Source organism: Solanum verrucosum, unplaced genomic scaffold, assembly GCF_900185275.1.
Source record: "Solanum verrucosum unplaced genomic scaffold, falcon-dt-bn FXZP01000228.1, whole genome shotgun sequence".
NCBI lineage: Eukaryota > Viridiplantae > Streptophyta > Magnoliopsida > Solanales > Solanaceae > Solanum > Solanum verrucosum.
Genome location: NW_026020210.1, coordinates 1,500,426 through 1,521,771, shown reverse-complemented (window position 1 = coordinate 1,521,771; position 21,346 = coordinate 1,500,426). Strand labels below are relative to the sequence as shown.

The 21,346-nt window shown below is 36.0% G+C and overlaps 3 protein-coding genes across 4 annotated transcripts in view; 2 read left to right on the top strand and 1 right to left on the bottom strand.

The window, feature by feature from the left end:
• The window catches only part of LOC125830450 (methylecgonone reductase-like), a 160,614-nt gene that overhangs the window by 49,463 nt on the left and 89,805 nt on the right, over nt 1–21,346 (top strand). The gene's annotated exons all lie outside the window — the stretch shown is intronic.
• Nucleotides 5,138–15,420, top strand: LOC125830403 (protein FRIGIDA-like). The gene is made up of 3 exons (XM_049509595.1): nt 5,138–5,853; nt 14,221–14,396; nt 14,481–15,420. Exons 1-3 carry the CDS (start codon nt 5,202–5,204, stop codon nt 15,300–15,302), a joined length of 1,650 nt encoding a protein of 549 aa, XP_049365552.1. The 5' UTR covers nt 5,138–5,201; the 3' UTR covers nt 15,303–15,420.
• On the bottom strand, nt 16,319–20,847 carry LOC125830415 (inositol polyphosphate multikinase alpha-like). The gene is given in 4 exon segments (XM_049509608.1): nt 16,319–17,751; nt 17,754–17,897; nt 18,730–18,827; nt 20,826–20,847. Coding segments are annotated over 2 exon segments (1,224 nt in total). The 5' UTR covers nt 17,815–17,897; nt 18,730–18,827; nt 20,826–20,847; the 3' UTR covers nt 16,319–16,588.

The following is a 21,346-nucleotide window of genomic DNA, read 5'->3' as shown; positions in this document are numbered from 1 at the left end:
TTGAGGTCATAAGAATCTTTTTGGGCAATGATCTTTTTTTTTTTTGCTTTTTTGGATAGGTTATTGTAGTCCATCCACCACTTCCCAGACATAGATGTGTCACTATCAGAAGGTTTCTTGCTATGTGGGGGTGCGAACGTAGAAGGCATATTATTTAGTAAATGTGGGCATGCGTGGATTACTGTATCTATTTTAGGACGAACCCTATTTGGTTTTCTTATTTTTGGAGTATAGTGAGAACGTAAAATTCAGTAGGGAGTTCAGAAAGTCTCACTCAGACAATGGAGAAGTTTATGTGGTTTAGAGTAGGATTGAAATTTGGTTCCCATGTACGAACTGAAAGGTATTGTGAGCCTATGAACCATGGGCCTTAATGGAGGAATTTTTCGAAGTTTTCTAGGTTTGAAAATTTAGTGAGGTAGAAATCTTCTCCTAGGTCAATAAGGTTGATTTTTCAAAGGGTTACCAAAGGGATTGTAGGCAATTTTGGAGGTATACGTAACTCATATTTTTCCCAACTAGCTTGATGATTAGAGCATGCTTCCAAGGTGAGTATATGTGGTGCTTCTCATTAGTTGTTATAGGGATAAAATTTGGATGGTTTTATGGGTTTTCATGTTCATCCTGAAAGTTGATGTTTCCTAGGCTTTGGGTAACAAAGCGTATGTCTGGATCTTCAATTTTTTTTTATAAAAGTGTCTCAAGAAAATTTACCTTAGGATTTTTATTTGTTGTCATAACTTCCTTATGCTTTACGAAATAGTAGGTTCAACTCTTGGTCGCTCATATGTTGATCTTTACTTTCATTGTTATTCATTTCCAGCTCCATCAACACAACAATGATAATCAAGTCTGATCACTTGCACTTGAAGATTTTTTTTTATAAATATCTAATTTTGTCAATGACAAATGCCCAACAGATTGAAAAAATACAACACATTGTTTTCTACTAAAAATACAATTATGAACTTACTTTAAGTTGTGTATCATAACTAAGATGTACTTATTCTTTTTTTTCATGTGAAAATACTTTCGGTTGAAAAGGAATTTATCCTTTATATTATAAATTTATTTGTCACACAACTTTTATTCTTCAATGTATTTCAAAGGCCTGGGGTGAGTTCTTGTAATGACCCGGTCGGTCATTTTGGAAAGTTTTATAAGTTTATCATTTTACCCTCCTGATATCGACCCCAAATCTTTTAAGATTGAGTCTTGAAAAGTTGGTTTCGAACTTTGAGTTTGAAGTTGAAAATTTGGCAAGTTTTGAGTTTGAAAGGCTAAGTTGTTAAGAAATCATTTTTCGGTGCCTTTTGGATTTTCGATTGTCGGAATGGAGTTCCATCTATTCCATCAGCCCCGAAATGTGAAATCTGAGTTGTGAGAATTATCGATTTCAGATTTAGAGTCTTTTTGAGGATTTGAGGTCCTATGTTGTGAAATTATGGAAATTTAACCTTTGGGTTGACTTTGGTCAACATTTGAGGTTCGGATGCTTGGATCGAAATTTTGAGAGTTCCCTTGGTTTTGGGAGGTGATTTTAGGCCTAGGTGAGGTCTTGGTTTATTTTTGAGAGGCCCCAAGCTTGTTTTAGCTATATAGGTGTTGAGTTAGTTTCTTGTGGTTTTCATGGATGTTGGGTCAAGGAGACCTCATATTCATGTTTTGACGGTTCCATTGAGTCCGGAACATCAAGTATAATTGATTTGTATATGTGGTTTGTGTTTACGGGGTTCGAACGAATTTTGAGGTTCTTTTTGATGTTTTGAGACTAGGCTATTTTTCTAGTGTTGCAGGTCTTTCTTTTGCGATGGTCATGTCGCTTAAGAGAAGGGTCTGTCACTTTTGCGACATCTGAGAGGGGTTTTTGTTTGTCATTTTTGGGGTTTAAATCCCATTTTTCATTTTTGAGCTTGTGGAACTCTTGGTGGCGATTTTGAAAAGGTTTTTTTGTGCTAAATCATTTGGGTAAGCTTTCATGAACCTAAACCTTCATTACCCTTTGATTATTTATGAATTTTAACATTAAAATTTGGGATTTCGATTGGTAAATAACAAGGATTTTCAAGAACTCAACTTCTAAACTAAAATGGATATTTTGAACTAGTTTTGAGTCTTTTTTCGAAATGATTTGCACCATTAATTTCATAAAGTCATGAATAATGTTTTCAAGTATTAAATTTTGTATTCAAACCTTATTCTTGAAATTGAGTTTTGAGTTGATTGACCTATTTTTCAAAGTAATTGATGTGGGTATTGTTGTTTCCGGAATGTGATGGTGAATACTTGATTCATGATATTGATTGCGTGGCTTTGGAAGTGATCAGGAAGGGAAAGACTCAACATGGAGTGATTATTGATTGAATTAAGGAAAGTGGTCTCATAAACCTTGTATTCTAGTAGAATTCGTTTATTCTCTTCGTTGTCTGTGTGTTGGGAGTAATGGAAATGGGGTGAAGGGTTAATTGTCCACATGATGAATCTTAATGAAAAAGAAGGGGTCGAAATTGAAAAAGCTATGTGATAATCATGATGGTGTGAATTGCCTTTTTGTGACCTTTATTGATTGATTGATGAATGTTTGATATCATGAATGTGGACTTGAATTGCACGAATCGTTGTCTCTTCTGTGTGGTGTGATATTGCTTGTGTGCATTAATTATTGAACACCATGATGAGACAAGTGTTTATGATGTCGAGGTCATTGTCGGCAAGTGATATAAAACCGATGAGAAATAGTTCCAGCTAGTGATATAAAACTGATAGAAAATGGTTTCGGCTAGTAATTTGAAAGTTGATGGAAAATGGTTCCGGCTAGTGATATTGTCCGATGGAAAATGATTTCGACGAGGGACTGATGATTTGTGATTTGGTGCATTTTGATGCTTATGTGTGACTTACTTGTTAATTGTGATTGTTGTACTTATTGTGTGTGACTGATCTACTTGACATTGAGATTGACTTACTTGATTCGTTTGATTATTGATTTGTGACTATTGAATTGTGAATATTGCGTCTTGTGAGCCGTGTATTGTAGAACTGATAGGTTGGGATGATCTTTATGCAGGTTGTAGTTTGAGGAGGTTCGGTTATAGTGTCAGGGGTATTCGATTTCTAGCTAGATGCCATGTTTATTAGGTTGCTTGTTGGGTACCGTGTTGTTGGTACTCACCCCTTGATTTTACACTTGTGTAGGTTCCGAGACTGGACTTGTGTGATCTCTTTCTCCTTCTTTTGATTTTGAGGTTTGTCAAGGATTTAGAGAGATAGTTGTTTGGCACTTCGACGAGCCTTATTTTTCCTTTTCTTTATACTTAATTCTATTTGAGAAACAAAGACTGAGACTTGTACTTATTTCTTAAATTCCTTTTTATGTATTTAGTGGCTTGTACATGTGACAACCAGATTTTGGGGGTTTAATAGAAAGAATAAGTTTTTCCGCTTTATCTTGTTCTTGCTTTTGATTTTCACATTTCTTTCGTTTTCGTTGGGTTGAGGTTGACTTGTCTTGGTGGAAATAAACAAGTGTCATCACGTCCACTTTACGATCGTGGCAGCTCTAATACCTAAATAGCCTATTAAGTTATTGATTGATAGTAAAACAGTGAATCTCAATACATTACATTGATGAAATCATGATGACAAAAAAATTAATGTACTCTTGCGAAAAAATTATATAATTTCTCCCGCTAAATTTTCTCCATTCTTGAAGTTAATGCGGTAGCAATACATGATAAGTTGAAAAGATGACAACATAATTATTGCGATTGTACAAATGAATTGAGTTGAAGCAATGAACAAAATAATAATAATCATTGTTATACTACTTATAACAGGAAGAATGTTATGATTTTTCAAAATGGTCCTTCAAAAGCAAAGATAAAATTTACCATCAATTTGATAAGAAAAGTATTGAAAACACGATTGTCGTGCGATCTAATTTGATAAGTCTATAAACACCCATTAAAAGAAAAGGAATATAAAATTAATGTGCACTCGATCTTTCAAAGTGATGTTGAGGTATATTATATAAATATGATAAATTTTAAGTTGTGATAATTAGCTTCTAATGAAAGTTCATAAAATACATACATATTATTATAGTTCATTTCTTGAAGAAAATATGACTAGTAATAAACATCGTAAATGCTCGTCCGTTCTTTAAAATAAATATGTTAAGATGTGAGAAAAGTTATAAATAAGAAATATTCTTATGTATGATAAGATAAATGTCATAACTCACCTACCTCTATAAGAGGTTTGAGAGAAATAAAGAGATTCTATTTTAGCACAAATGTCATTGGTCATGCACCTTTACTACATCACAATAACATGTCTTATCATGAACTGTCGAAAGGTTAAATCTGAATGAATCTGGTTCACCTTTATTCTGTTACAATGTTAATCCCGATTCTTCAACATCTTTGCCTATCATCAAAACTTCATACTTCTACACTTGTGTAATCTATCACACCATGATAACTGTCACAAAAAAATTCATAATCATCATCAGTCGTTACTCAGTAGTGTAAATAGACAATTAATAAATTTTGGAAAAACATAATTTGTGGATCTTGCCACTTAACACTTGGCTATAAATAGAACCTTACATTCTTATTAGAAGGTATCTAAAAATTTAATTTTAACACAAATATTATACTAAAAATTCTCAAAATAGCAATTCTATCTTACATTCTAATTTAAATAGTTCCATTATTTGTTATTTCTTGCAAGTTAGTTAATCATAATCTTATTATTTGGTCAATATAACTCAACTATTTATTCATATCATTTTAAAAATTAATACACCTCTTGCAAAATAGTACCCCAATAGTAATTTGAAGTAACAAATATGTTAAATAAACTAGTACTATATTCTAACATCTTCAGAGAAGTATTGAAAAAACTTTTAAATTCGAGTGAATTATTAATTTTATTTACAAATTATTAACAATTTTAAGAATATTTTTGTACTTGATTAATTTACTTTAAATATACCTCAATTTATGTGCGTATTTTACTCATATTATAAGATTGAGAATGTATTTAAAGTTAATTAATTAAATAAAATTATGGTTTTAAAGTTATAATTTGCGTTAAATTCAAGTGTTATACTCTCTCAAACAGGAAATGTAGAAATAGAAGAGCATTGAGGACGCTTTGGGTCTTTTTGATTTCTCGTATTGATTATCAATTCTCCGATGGAGAATCTGGTTGGCTCTGCCGTATCCCAGACTCCCACCGAGCCGCAGACGGCTGATACCACCCCTTCACCGGCGTCACCACCGTCAGCCTCGAATCAAACCTCATCCGAAGAAAAAGACTCAAAATCTCCGGATTCACAGCTCGAAACCCTCTGCAAGACGATGTGCGGCAAGGGACTTCGAAGTTACATAGTATCGAAACTCCCAGAGAAAAACACACTGCGCGAAGAACTCACCAAGGCATTGGAACTTGCACCCAATGCAGCAAAGCTTGTACTTAGCTGTATGGGAGACTTCTTTGCGAAAAGGGGCAAAGCTTTTGATAAGGATGCACAGATGATTGCCACAAGGGAAGCATCTGCATTGGTTTTGGAGTGTTTCTTGTTGATGGGTTTCGATGTAATTGATGAAGGGGTAAAGGAAGAAGCTGCACAAGCAGCAGTGATATGGAGAAGAAGGTTTGTTGATGAACGAGGCATAAGAAAGGCTAGTACAATGGATGCACGGGGATTGCTATTGCTTATTGGGTGTTTTGGGATTCCACAATTTTTTTACAATGAGGACGTTAGGGACTTGATTCGAGTGAGTAATATCAGGGAGATTTCTACTGCACTCAGGAGATCAAATGTGCTAATGGAAAAGATTCCAGGTCCTTCTTCACTTCATTTTTTTTCCTTACATTGTTTTGCAGTTCATTTGTTTTAAATAATATATGTGATAATATGATAATTGAAGGTAGTAAAAAGGGGCAAGGTACACTTAAGATCATGTGTATAGATAGAAGTTGTCTAATGATACACATAACACAGCGGAGATAAAAACATACCATGATGGAACCAACTAGTTGGAATTAAGCTGGTTGAATGTGTAGAAATAAGTGTGTGATCTAGGGAATTCTTAATTTTTCTTAAAAAGATATTATTTATGTTAAATTTGAGTTCTGTATGAGGAATTCATGGTGGATTCATCCACCATTGATGAAATCCCTAAGCTATTATAGAGAGATTACGAAGAGAAGGAAAAGGAAACTGTTTTATTGAATGAGAAAATCACTTCAATTACAATTGGTGCTTGGTACATATAGGTCCTGATAACTTCTTGTAGAAGGTTCTAGCTAACTACATTCATAACTAGCTGTAACTAACTCTGTTAACTATCTTATAACGACACTTACAGTAAATAACAGAAATAAGGAACAGGTTATTTCAATAATTTAATATTGGAATTATACCAGGATAGAACAAAACGGACATACAAGATTCATATGGCTGACTGGAATTGATTTGGGATGAGCCGGAATCGATTGAAGGAACATGATTGGCCTTAGAAATAGTTGTGGTTTCAATTAGTAAGGTGAGCTTTGCATACACCAGTTTGATCTAAACAGCAAAATAGAGCATAATGTCCTAGTTGAAATGCAGAAAGCCTGACGTGAAAGAGAACACGTGAAGTAAGAACTGTGCTTTGGGACAATAAGAATGATGGACTTCTTAGGTGGAAGATTTACTTATTCCTTCGAGATAATTGTGTGTTTGCAAGAAAAAAAAAGTAACTGGTTGGTCATAAGAGTGCTGAGTTTAATCCCTGTTAAACTACAGCACAACACTCGTAATAAGGTTTGTGATGGTAAATTTTAGTCTTGGACTTTGTTTTTCTGATAAGGTTAGTCTTGGACTTTATCATTATACCTTGCTGACTATGCTGTTACTGAAGTTCCAGTCTGGGGATTACAGAAAAGCTCCTAAAATCCGTAGTCTTAAAGCAGTCTGAGTAGGGTAATTTCGTATGGATGTTAAAATTTTACTGCAAAGTATTTAGTTCTTGATTGCAGCACATGGTGGATGAGTAGTGTGAGAGTTGTTCCTTAAGTACAAACAGTTCCTATAAGGTACCGCAGCATAGTGTCCACTTTGTCGTCTACACCCATTCTCTTTCTTTCTTTTGTCTTGAGCTGTAGGGAAGTTTTATCTCCTTTTCTAGTGGTAAGATCACTCTATTTTCATTTCTTATATATCAATAAATGCAAAGTCTCCTATTGAAGTTGCATTTGCTGCCATTACAAAATATCTACCTTCTGTTATGCCCTAAAGATTTCTGTATTGAATTTTGAGTTTGGTAAGTAAAATGTTTTATTCATAACCACAAAATGGGTGATATATCTCTGTGTATTGAAAGTTGTAAGGAACTTAAGAAACAGACTATAAACCTACGTTGCTCGGACTCTTGAAAATATTGCCGCACCCGTGTTGGATTCTCCAAAAATGCACTACTGTTGGAGGATCCGACACACACCCAGTGACACTTTTTAAGAGCATGAGCAGCATATCTATAAACACTCAAAAAAAGTTGATGGACCAGGGAACCCCATATTTCCAATAATACAGACTAGTTCCTAGCAAGACTGCCATTTATTTTAAACTTAGCTAGCTATCTAGCTTTTCATGGCATAACTTTAGTTTTACAAATAGCTAATCATAAAGAACAATCTCTTCCACTTGTTTTAACTGGTCTCCATTGGAATTTCTACAAAAGCTTTCAGCCTTTATCCTGTATATATCATTATATTGGTTCTTGTCTTGATGCCTTCAAAAGAAATTTTTCTTTTTATTCATAATGCCCCCAGAGAGACGCTAAGAGCTTCTTGCCCTGTTTGTTTTTGTGTTTTCTGATCGATGAAATTGATGTTTATCTGATTGCTTCTACTTGCTAGCCTTGTCACTCTAATTAGTGGCATCTAGTCACCAGCCTAGACACCGATGTCGTTTAATTTTCTATAATAGGAGAGTTTAGGTCAGCTTACGCACCTCGTCTAATTCACCGAGTACCTGCGACCTCAACACATGTATCTGGTAACTTTATCTATCAAGGTTTAGACAGATGAAAAGAAACTACTTAGCTGTTTGCCTCTGTCTAGGATTTGAATCCTAGTCTCTTGTGGTTCATTCTATTCCCCTTTATTGTTAGGCCACACCCTTGAGTGCACTAATGTCGTAAAATCTTCATCTTTCACCAACAAATATTTGAAGCATCAATCAGTCCAATTAATGGTACTTTATGGCCAACCTTGTGAAGCGTATCAGCTTCCATGTGCCTCGAAGATCCTACTAAGTCCCAAGGAATTTTAATCAATGGCATTATGTTCTTCTTTTTTTTTGAACTTAGTAACTTTGTATTATATCACAAAACAGTACATGGGTCGTACTGTAACCTTATATACAAGTGTACTCCTGATTTCACTTCTCTACGTCTAAATTGAGTCTTAACACATCAATAATAGAGACAGTGTCATTAGAGTATAACTGATTACACCAAAAGACTAAAAGTAAAATGCAGTTTAGTTTAACTTTCTGCACATTGTTCTCTATGCTCTCAAAACATCTTGAATTCCTTTCTTTCCAAACAGGCCACCAGATAGCCCCCGGGATAATTCTCCATCTACCTCTGTCCTTAGCATGTACACCTGCTTCCTCCCAGCATAGTAATGCCTCAGCCACCTTCCTGGGCATTGTCAAGGAGATGCCTTTGAGGCTTAGAAATATTCTCCACAGATGATGGGTGTACTTGCAATGTAAAAATAGATGGTTAACAGTCTCAGATGTTTCACCACATAGGAAGCACCTGGAACACAAGGTTCTCCCCCTCTTCATAACATTGTCCTGTGTAAGGACTGCTTCCTTAGCCATTGACCAGACAAAATAGGAGACTTTGTGAGGGATTCTGCTCTTCCATATTTGCTTCCAAGGCCAACTTGAGCACTGTTGATCTGTCTGATCCATCAACTTGTAGGATTTGTTGACTTTGAACACTCCCTTGTCATCTCCTGTCCACCACAATTTATCGTCACCTGGCTGTAGTCCAGTGAAAGTGTTCACAGTGTTTAAAAATTCAGCAACTCTCACTATTTCCCAATCATTAAGGTTTCTTCTGAAAATGAAATTCCATCCTTGTGGTGACCAAAGATCTGCTATAGTGCTTTGTTGAAACATGATTAGGTTGTAGATGTCTGGAAAGAGATCTTCCATGTTGCCTTTCTCATGCCAAATGTCCTTCCAACATGTGGTTTTATTCCCATCCATTACTTTTGCCTTTGAGTTACTTTTAACTTCATTCCACAAGCTTCTGATGGACCTCCAGAGGCTAACACCATAAGGAGTGGTTACTTCTTTAGTTATCCAGTTGTCCTCTTTTTCATATTTAGCTCCAATTACTTCCCTCCATAGCATCTGGTTGTTGTTTGCATACTTCCACAACCACATCATACTAAGAGCCTTGCTTTGCAATTTCAAATTCTTTATTCCTAGACCTCCATTTTCCTTGCTTGTCATGACTTCTTCCCATTTAACCAAATGAAAACTTTTCTTTTCTTTGTTGCCTTGCCACAAAAAATTCCTCCTGATACGATCCAACCTCTTAATGACCCCTGGTGGGATAGGAAACAGGGACATCATATAGGTTGGCAAAGCATCAAGTACTGAGTTAATAAGGGTCAGTCTACCCCCCTTTGATAAGTACTGAGACTTCCACTTGGCCAATTTCTTCTCACACTTCTCAATCACACTATTCCATGTCTATGGACTTGGATTTGGCCCCCAAAGGCATTCCCAAGTATATAGTAGGCAGAACTCCTATTTCACCACCCAGAATTGATGCTAAACAACTCATGTTGTTTACTTGATTTATAGGATACATCATACTCTTCCTCCAATTGATATGCAAACCAGAAATACCTTCAAATAAGACCAGAATCACCCTTAGATACTTCAGTTGTTCTTCCTCAGCATCGCAGAAAATCAAGGTATCATCTGCATATTGCAAGTGTGTGACTTCTAGTCTCTCAGTACCTTCTCTGGCCACATCAAAACCCCTTATCCAGCCTCTCAAGTTAGCAGCTTTTATCATGTTGTTTAAACCCTCCATAGTGATCAGGAATAAAAAAGGTGACAAGGGATCCCCTTGTCTGAGACCCCTTTGGGTTTGAAAGAAACCTGCAGGGTTACCATTGATGAGTACTGAGAATCTTACAATTGATATGCAAAACTTTATCCAGTTCAACCATTTCTGCCCAAAACCTTTCAGGTTCAACATCTTCATTAAGTATTTCCAGCTAACATGGTCATAAGCTTTCTCTATATCCAACTTACAAAGGACACCTTGCTTCTTTTGGTTATTTCTGGAGTCAACTGCTTCATTTGCAATCAAAACTGCATCCATTATCTGTCTCCCTTTAACAAAAGCCATTTGTTGTGAGTCTACCAACTTGTCCACCACCCTTTTCAGCCTCTCAGTAAGAACTTTGGAGATAAGTTTGTAGATGCTACCAATTAGACTAATTGGCCTGAAGTCCCGCAACTCCTTGGCACCTTTCTTTTTGGGTATAAGAGCTAGAAAAGTTGCATTGAAACTCTTCTCAAAAACTTCATGTTCATAGAAGTTTTGAAAGGTGTCCATGATGTCTTGCTTTACCACATCCCAACATTTAATAAAAAACCCCATAGTAAAACCATCTGGACCTGCTGCTTTATCAACAGCACATAACTTCAGACATCTCAACACTTCACTTTCCTCAAAGTTGCTTTGTAGAGCTTGATTATCTTCTTCTGTTAGTACAGGACATTGTACATTTATGTACTCAGGTCTCCACTGAGATGATTCCTTATACAACCTTTTATAATATTCAACAATTTCCCCTTTAATTCTGCTTGGCTCTTGATTCAGTTCTCCATGTATCATAAGCTGATCAATGTTGTTGTATCTCCTATGTGCATTTGCTATCTTGCGAAAGAATTTAGTATTCTTATCACCCTCCTTCAGCCATAGAGCCCTTGATTTTTGTCTCCAGGAGATCTCCTTTTTTATCAACTCTTCATATTTCAACATCAATTCAGATTTTTTGGCAGACTCCTCATTAGTAAGGATTCTGTCTTCCCTCTCAGTTTCTAGATCAGCCAACTGTTCAAGCAATTTCTTCCTCTGTATACCCAAATTTCCTTCTTCCCCATTCCTCCATTCTTTAAGTTTAGTCTTCAGAGCTTTTAGTTTGCAAGCCAATCTATAATCAGGTTTCCCTGTGAAGTTGAAAGAAGACCACCATTCTCTGACGCCCTCAGATTCTATCCACCAATTTTCAAATTTGAAGTAACTTTTGTTCCTTTCCCAAGACCCCCCTAGTAAGGCTATAGGAATATGATCTGAAATCAACCTTTGAAGTGGAATCTGTTTCAAATTTTGGAACTTGTCATCCCATTCCTCTGAAATTAGGATCCTGTCAATCCTGGAGGCTGCTTCCTGTTGGTCCCCTTTGAACCAAGTATATGTGACATCCTCAAGTTGCAAGTCAACTAGTTTCATGTCTTCAATAAAATCAGAGAATTCCTTCATACCCCTTGTTCTTACTGTACAATTGTAGAAGAACAATTCTATAATTTTTCATTTAAATCTTTCTAGTAGAAGCTTTTGGAAAATGTAAATGTATTAAGAAACTGTGCTCAACTTTTTACTCAAATGTATATGACAAGGTTGCACATGCATATATGTACTATCTGGGGGAGTTATAGTGGACTAGAGATGTCATGCTTCTACTTTTTTTTTTGGGCCCTATTATGGCATACACTGTTCTCGTCTTCGGATGTTAGTTGTCGACTAGATGTCGGTAGGGTTCCTCTGTTCTACCAACAACTGAAGATGCTGCTGAAGAATCTTCTGCTGCTTTTGTTTTTATTGCTCTCAGTTGTCATTACCCCACTTTAGCAGTTAGAACTCCCTAATCTTTCTATCTATCTTTATAAGTTGGGACAGGTGAGTTTGTTGATTTCCAATGAAGGAGGTGGCATATGTTAGGCTGTGGACTAGATGACTAAATTGACTCGGTGGTTTCTTCATTTTTTTAATTTGTTTTGGTAGGAACAATCAGAAGCCAGTCAATCAAGTAATTTAAAGTAGACCATTTCAGTGGTTTAGAGAGGCTTTTATACTGTTTGGGATGACACTATTACATTAATTGCTAACTCGCCAGTCTATCAAGTAATTTAAAGTAGACGATTGCAATGGGTTAGAGAGGCTTTTATACTGCTTGGGATGACACTATTGCATTATTTGCTAACTATTCCAACTAAGTTCTTATATATGGAGGAGAAGTTTTTAAGGTGATAATGCTAAAAGCCCACGAGAAATGATGTATATTTGGAGGTAGCGCCTTTATTCTTGATGTGGTAGGGTAAACTGTTCTTAAGGCATCGGAATTATATGGGGTATGGACTCAGTCTTCGAGGGTAGTAAAAGTTTGTGTAAACCCTGATAAAAAATGTTTGTATAAAATCCAAATAGATTGATACCAGATAAAAAAAATTATCTCCCGTACATCAATAAGGAAAATCTTGTGTTGGTTTCATGTCCAGGTTACTGGTAATGATATTAAAATCATAAAGCAGCTTACAAGTGTTGAATTGGTGAAAACCACTTGGCATATATCTCTTCCGGTACCTTTGTAACTTCCCTTGTTGTGGTGCTACATCCCTTATATATTCTTTCCTTGCCATTGGTGCTACAGTTTTCTATATCTTGATATTCCATACAAAATCTCATATGCTGTCGCAGTGTGGCCTTTCATTTACTGTTATTCTTCCTGAATTTGGTTCTCTAATTTCCACTCCCCATTTCATTTTCTTCCCTTTCTGTGGTATTACCATTTTCTATACCTGGATATTCCATGGGAGAGCTATTCAGTGGTCGTAGTGTGATGTTTCATTTCCTGTTGCAGTACTTGTATTTTGTTCTTTTGTATTCTTGGTAGGCATGCTTTTATGCCTTGTTAATTCTGAGGAGTCAATGAACTTTTAGGTATTTTCACCATTATTTTGGATACTGTGTTTGTACATATATGTGGAGTGCGAAGATGTCAAATAAGGGGAGAAGGGGGTTATAATGATATTAAATAAGGGGAGAAGGGGGGTTATAATGAGATAACTAAGGGCAGAAGGGTGGTCCCATTATCCTCTGAGTTTTGAACTGTGCCTAAATGGCTCTTGGAGATTTTTCAGTCATAAAAAGAATGATATTATAATATGTCAATATTTGAAATGTTCATTGTGTTTTGCTGCCAACTGTAGTGATGATGAATAAAGAAGCGGATTTTAAACTGTGTTAACTCTTGCAAATTCAAAATTAACAGAAGCAATGGTGAATAATTGAGTTGATAAAAAAGAGTTGGTGAAAGTTGCAGATCAACAGAAGTAAAGGTTATTCTGGAAAGTCTTGTCGCCAAAGTATGATATTTTTGTGTTGATAAAAGTCATAGGGCAAGAGAAATCTATATCCATCTTCCTTTCTAACATTGCTTGAGGAAATCTGGGGACGAGATGCAGTAAAACGATCAGGTCAAGTCTAGACTAGATGAATTGCCCAAGTATGTAGTACTTTAAGGTTCTCAGGGAACAATGGATAACCATATTTTAGGTTGCTCCCTTTCTTGAACTGGTATATACTTTGTATATGGGGAATCTTTCACCTTTAATGCAATAAAATCATATTGACATGATATATTTCTGATTAATGAAAGAGAAAATATAAGTGGAAAATTTGCTGTTTCTTCCTATTTACTTTGAGCTGTTGAGAACAGGACTTTGTGAACTTCTATACTTCATCAATATGTAGGATATTTCCCTTTTCTCCATCTTTTTAAAAATGAAGGTGGTGTTCAAGCCAGTTATGGGAAACCTTGACTATTCCACCAAGTAGTTGCTACTCCCCATTGTCACAAATATCGGATATACTGGATGGCCTTTTCTTTCATTTCACATTGGGGATTACTTTTGAATGGGTAAAACCGGCAGTTCATGTTCCAGAATGCATAACCCCCCTCATATATCTTTAGAAAACTAGTGACTATCACTTAACATTTTCATTTGCTTCCTTGGATACATGTTTTATTCTCCCCACTTGATACTTGGGACCTTAGTTTGTATGAGTAGAAAAACTACTAAGTTATCTGCCTGCGTAACTTTGTTTAAATTTGCAACAGAAATAATAGAGGGCATGGTGAAGCATAAGATGGAAGTTGATGCTGTAGATGTTGCCTATACTTTTGGAGTTGAGGAAAAATGTAGCCCTTGCGAAATTTTGTCATCGTTTTTAGAAGAACTTAAAGAATCGCTGAAGAAAAAGAAATGCCAATCGCATGGCTCACATGCTGTTGTGGTAATTCTTGAATTTCATCTCGAGCACTAATATTTCCCCCCTCCCATATCAATCATCATAACTAGCTTTTGTTATGTTATACAGAATGAAGCAAACAAGAGGGAATTGTCTACCATGAGATCTGTCATTGAATGTTTGGAAGCCCACAACATTGATCCCTCAAAGCTTATTCCACGATTCCGTATCAGTGACAGAATTATGAGCTTGGAGGAAAAAATTGCTAGGAATGATCAAAGAAGGGAGAAGATGGTGCAAAATCTGAAATTTGATGAAACTGGGTTATCTAGAAGGTTTGAAGAGAGACGAGCAAAACGCACACGCATACTAGGTGCAGAGTATCAAAGACCTGTAAATCACATCAGTAGCCAGAGACCCTTGTTAGCAGGTCGACCTGCTAGCCACATTTATGGTTATTCTGTGTCACCATCAGCATTGCCTAGATCTGTTGCAGGCCCGATTCATGACACTGTTCCTGGCTCACCAGCAGCAAGTCGGGGAGGTATGGTTATGGGTGGAGTTAGTTCAGGTATAATAAGAAGCACAAATAACGCTCTACAAGCTGGCGCATATGGTGGATTTCGTGGGAGGATACCATTTGAAGATAGAGCTGGGCAAATAAGAAGTTACAATAATCAGTTATATGAATGGCAAGAGAATGCATCCATGCATGAAAGGGAGGTCTCTCACAACTATGGATACGGGTCATCACCATCATGGCAAGGCTCTATGGAGTTGCCAAACCCCGTTCCTGTTGGTCCTGGTTACCAGACCGCTGCTTCTGATCCTTATCAGTTGGCTAGTACTGGTCGAAGTTCGCCATATCAGAACAGAGGTGTTGTTCCCTCTGTTTACCATTATTCATCCTACTTGTACCCAGGGACATATTATCCCCAAGGCATGCAGTAACATGTACTTTTAGGTTTCTCTTGTAGAAATGCTTTGAAGTTGATAAACCTTGTGGGTGTAAATTATACAGTTTAAATGTGGTTTAAGGAAGTATCATGATTCATGTGTTGCTTGCCTAGTTCAACTCTGTTAAAAAATCTTTATACTGTTGATATAGAAAAATTAAACTTAAATCTTAATAGAAAGAACGCTAATAAGAAGAATTTTTGAAAAAGTTTGAACTTTGATACAATAATGAAAAGAAGTACTTGTACAGTCATGTCGTTAAAATCTAATTATACATCGACTACACTAATCATGGGCAAGTAATCTGATAAGCAACCTGTCTATTCAAGTAAATCAGTTTTATTTGTGTTTCGTCTTTTATCTTGGCTGTTGATTCCTTAATGCATGTGTGGCTGCACCCTCTGATATGCTTATTTCTTGATATGTTTCTTAACCGCATAATATATATAAATGTGCCTTTTAACTTGATTTCGTTTCTTACTTATGCCCTTTAGGTATGAGTGTGCACAAGCAGACATTTAAACTTATATAAATTTAACAAATAGAAACACATGAATCTACCACGTAGGACACAAATTGTCAAATAGAATACCACGTAGAACACGTGTATCTATTTGTTCAACTTATTTAAGTATCTACTTGTGCACATCCAAAGTTCAAGGGCATAAATGTAAGATGAGACCAAATTTTAAGGCATATTCATATATTATATATGCCGTTTCGTAACTGGGCTTTCCACAAACAGCAATGGTAATATATTCAACAGTTAATTAGCCCTCTTGCTAGAAAATTCTGCTGCTTAAGGTCTAATATCCTTTTGCCATTTTTTCTACTTTAAGGATTAGACAGCTGGGGTTATTCAGTAATGCACATTGGTTTGAGATGGATCATTTATTTGCACCTCACTGTCCTTTCATATAGACAGGATGAAATTCTGTGGAAAAGGAGTTTTTTTCTTTTGAAAACAGCATTTATTAATGCATGTAAATGAAGTCAATATGCTCCTTTTTGTCATTAAAAAGTGTTCTTTGCCTCCTGATCTACAAAAGAAAGAGTTCATAGCACAGGTGAGCTAAGGTAGCAAATATGTAATCAGAGATCACAAATCATAAGTTTAGAGTGTCTAAAATCTTAAAGCACGCGTGGAAGCATTGCATAGGACTCCGAATTGAACAATTCAGGCAAATTATCTGCAGCATGGCAGAAAATGTGGCTTGTTGGAATCCAGGTTGAAAAATGGTTCCAACAAGAGTTTGAGTTGTATCAGCTAACACCATTTATCAGTCAGTGAGCTTCTTCTGATCAGCTACAACACCATTATCAGACACGGTAAGGTTCTTCTGATCAGCTAAAACACCATTATCAGAGACGGTAAGGTTCTTCTGATCAGCTACAACACCATTATCAGAGACGGTAAGGTTCTTATGATCAGCTACAACATTATCAGAGGCGGTAAGGTTCTTCTGATCAGCAACAACACCATTCTTAGAGGTGGTAAGGTTCTTCTGATCAGCTACAACACCATTATCAGAGACGGTAAGGTTCTTCTGATCAGCAACAACACCATTATCAGAGGCGGTATGGCTCTTATGATCAGCTACAACACCATTATCAGCGGTAAGGTTCTTCTGATCAGCTTTTGCAGAAATGTCTATTCTGCAGTCACTAGGAGCAGTAAGAATGTCAGAAATAAATTTTATCAACGAGCAGAGACCACCCAAGAAGTTATGATCAATGACACCTCGTCCTTCGTAAACATGAGCAAAGTCAATCAGCTTGATATGTGCACCTGGATTCTTTCCTTTCAATGCCAGCTCTTTTTCAAAAATCACCAGAATTGAGCAAGAATACAAATGGAATATAGTTTGATCCTCAAACCAAGCTTTCAGCTCCAGTAACTGAGATAAAATGCCAGTAGAGCCGCCATAAACAGTTGATGCGAAAGCGCAGTCAGGTCTCAAATCCAAATCATTCAATGTGTTGGAAGAAACAAACCTTCTCAGGACTAACTTGACTTCCTCTGTAGAGAGTTTCTGAGCAGCTTTCTTTCCAGGCTTCCAGAATCCTAGTTCTTTGCTTCTATAGATTTGCAACCCCGATAACCTGAATCCTAATGAAAGGCTTGACGATTCTCGATCTTTTTTTAAGCACTTCTGAATATATTTCTCGGATGCTTCGGGTGCCCAGGTTCTTGAACCAATCTTAATGTCCATTATCGATGGATTGACATGACCTAGAGCAAGGTCTTCCAAGACCAAGTGAGGCAGCAAGCCAGATCCATCAGATGCTTCTACGAGCTGAGTTCCATAGAAGGTGGGGAAAAATCTTTGAATGTGTTCTGGGATCCCACTGTTAGTAGACAATGAACTATAGAATGCAACCTCATTGGCACCTCGTTCATCACCTTGCAGAGGCTTGTAGAAGCGTCCTGATTCATCCACGAGGGACCAAGCTTCCCGATGCCCGCTTCGTGTCCTGCGACTTGATGTTGAGGAGCCTTAAGCATCTTCACAGAAAGTGAAGCACTTCAGAAATTAAACAGAAGTGCAATTTTCTTGTAATCAAAGTCCCCGACACACAAAGTGTTTCCTGTATTGAAACCAAATTACAACTCTTATTAGCCACTTGAGAAAGCACAAAGTTCAACCTGAGTTAAAGAATGGGAAATATCTGAAGTTGTGGACAAATTTTTTGCTGATTCTCCGTTCACAACAATTGGTGTTATATTTACCAAAGAATAACAAAAGTTAATAGAAGCATTTAGTCAGGATTGTTTCTGGAACCAAGTTGTTACTTCGACAGAATAATGTTACTTGCAGTCTCCCCATACATATTAATAGGCAGCTTCTTCTACGCCTGCTGTTAAAAATAACTCCAACCACTAAGAACAACATGAATGACCAACGAATAACATCATTTCTTGAAACACAATTGTGACATTCATCAAACACATTCACTTCCTTACTATTATTTCCCCCCAACCTTGTGCTCAAACTAGCTAGAGAAACTACCTGAGGAAAATTAACATTCACAAAATGATACCAAACATGGCACAAATTCAGGGACATACTACATAGCAAATCAAGGATGATCACTAATATTTGATAAGTTTTCTTTTTTAGCTGTTCCTATCTGTCAGCACTCAAACTCTTAAAATAAGACATGATCTTTAAGACAATTGTTAAATTAAGTCTTAGACCTAACTCACACCCCAAAAGCTAGCTCAAAGGGAGGAGGATTGCCCAAGCCTTATAAGGAGTCCACCCATCTCATTAACCACCAATGTGGGACTTTTGTCATTCTTTAACAACAATAACCAAAACTTCTTATTAAAAGTTATTTTATTCATGACGCGGACTCTATCCTGACTGGCATACTGAAGCTTATACATATTACAAATGAAACAACAAAAAAGTACCACCACTTGTTGTCAGTTTACAAGTCCCTGAATGGAGCAAGAACCATAAGGTTTGATTGTTGGCAACAAAAACTTATCTTCTATGGTAGGCTTGCGTTCACCTGGTCCACCACCAACAATGATTCCGCTATGGGTTCATCTACAGATGGATGGATGGATTTAAAAACTAGTATCCACAAGGACAACCACATATTTCCCATTTTGGATAATTCATTTCTAGGACAAACACCACATATTTAACCTATAATATATTTACACACACAAGAGTGAAAATAATAAAAGGATAATTACATCATGTAGAAAATAGTTAAATAAGGAAAAAGAACAGGGAACAAGTTAGAAATGCGAGATGCAAGCAAGCTTGAAGCCACATTCTTGTGGAATAACACGAGTAATTTGCAGAAATATGTTAGGTACATTCCCTCAAATGAATAAGTTGGCATATGTGAATCAAGTAAGCTGAATTCCAAATTAGTTTGAGTACAATATGAATCATTTGTATCTATACAACTCCATGGAATAAGTTAACATATATCAACCAAATACGCATCAATATCGAATGAGTTAAACTCAGCTAAATGAAACATCCGTATCCATTTTGCTCTACTGTACAAGCAGATTATGATAGAAAAATGTGAAAGAGGTCGTATGAAGAACATACTCTTCATTAACAAGTATGAGCACAAGCTCAAAACATAACCATGAAAGCACTAGCCATTTTTGCATTTGAGAGGGTAAAAAGTAGTCATGCAATTTTATTGGGCCGGGAAAAACTTAAACCACTTGTATTCTAGTAAAGGTTGCAGTAAGTTTCACATTGCGACATGCAGAGGCAGATCCAGCACAACCTCAAACTTGGACAATAATATATATAGAAAACTTCAAGAAAAATTCAAAATATGGATATATATTTAAGGCATAATACATAAATAGACACTCAAACTTGGCCTCAACTGGCAAGTAACCATTCCAACTTTGAGAGTGCACATCTAAACACCTCAACTCAATCTCAACTGACAACTAAACACTCCAACCTATGTTGTTCGGACTCTCCAAAAATGTTACCGCACCTATGTCAGATTCTCCAAAAATACACTATTTTTGAAGAATCCAACACACACCCGTCAACATTTTTAAAGACTCCGATCAACATAGACTCCAACTCATCCTCCAGCTTTTTGAGAGTGCATCTAAAATACTCCAATGGTCTCAAGTGACAACTAAACACTCCAACTCACCCTCCAACTTTGAGGGTGCACATCTAGACACCTCAACTTTATCTCAATTAACAAATAAACACTCCAACTTGTCCCCACTACGTCTCATAGACACTCGATGCTACCATAGCATATAAACTTTAGAGGTATGTAAATGATCATGTTGTAAGTTGGAGTATTCAACTTACACAGTAGAAACGAGTTGAGGTGTCTAGACGTGCATACTCAAACTTGGAGTGTTAACTTTTCGTACCTGTTTATGTATAATCCCTATATTAAATAGAACATCCCCTGCTTTTAGATCTTGGATTGACCTCTAAAGAACTGCATAGCTAGATCACACCCAAAAGATTGCAGATCACTAAAATTTGTTCAAACAAAGAAACAAAATGTAACTTTAACATTAAGCAGATTTATGAATCTCATTTTTACCCCCAAAAAAAAAAAAACAGATGCAAACAAAAATCCCATTTTCAGCAGTATACTTAGAAATAAAAATTGAATCTACCAAAAGTAAGAGCAGAAAGTGGAATCTAAGTAAGTACTTTTACTATACTAAACATATATACAAGTAAACTACAAAATTTAACCAGCTTAGCCCATGTGCTAGCAACAACAAGAAAAAAAAACAAAAAGTTATAAATAAATTTAAGAATATACAATAAGATCAAAGATTGCAACTTTATGTCAGTATTTGTATTTGTTTCTCTTTTAGTAAAAAAGAAGCAAATTTTCTTGACCAAAAATCTGAATCACAGCTAAAGAATTAATCATTCTTTCAAAATAAAAAGTTGTTAATAATCTTTAACTAACAAATAACATCAAAATTCCAAAAGAGAAAAATATTAAAGATTCAAAATCTAGCAACTTTTAAATAATTACCTTTCTTTAAACTCCTCCAAAAAAGCAGTTTAATGTGTTCTCACAGACATTTTGCGGAAAGTCCGAACAAGGTTTAAATAGAAGTAGGTGATTATAAGGATTGGTTAGTGAGGCTTCACTAAGTGCGGTGGTGTGAAGATTCCTTTTTAGACACGTGTTATTTTTGTTGAGTAGCTCTTGCCAAGACGGTATTTTAAAAGGCGGGGCGTGTGACCGAACGTTTTATTTAGCATAGTGGTGATGTGTAAGCTCATTGGATTAAAAAAAAAAGTAAGCTCATTGGATATTTAAAATTTCAATTTATAATATATATGGTATAATAAAAATACATTAATAGTTTGAAATAATTACAAATATGATTAAGAAAACTTCTAGAAAATAAAACTTTTAACATAATTATACAAATATAAATAATGTAATGATATAAAAATTATTATGAGATGCAAATCAACTCTAATATTTTAACTTTCTAATAATAAAAGAAAATATATTATTATCATGTTATACAATTTCACCCCCTC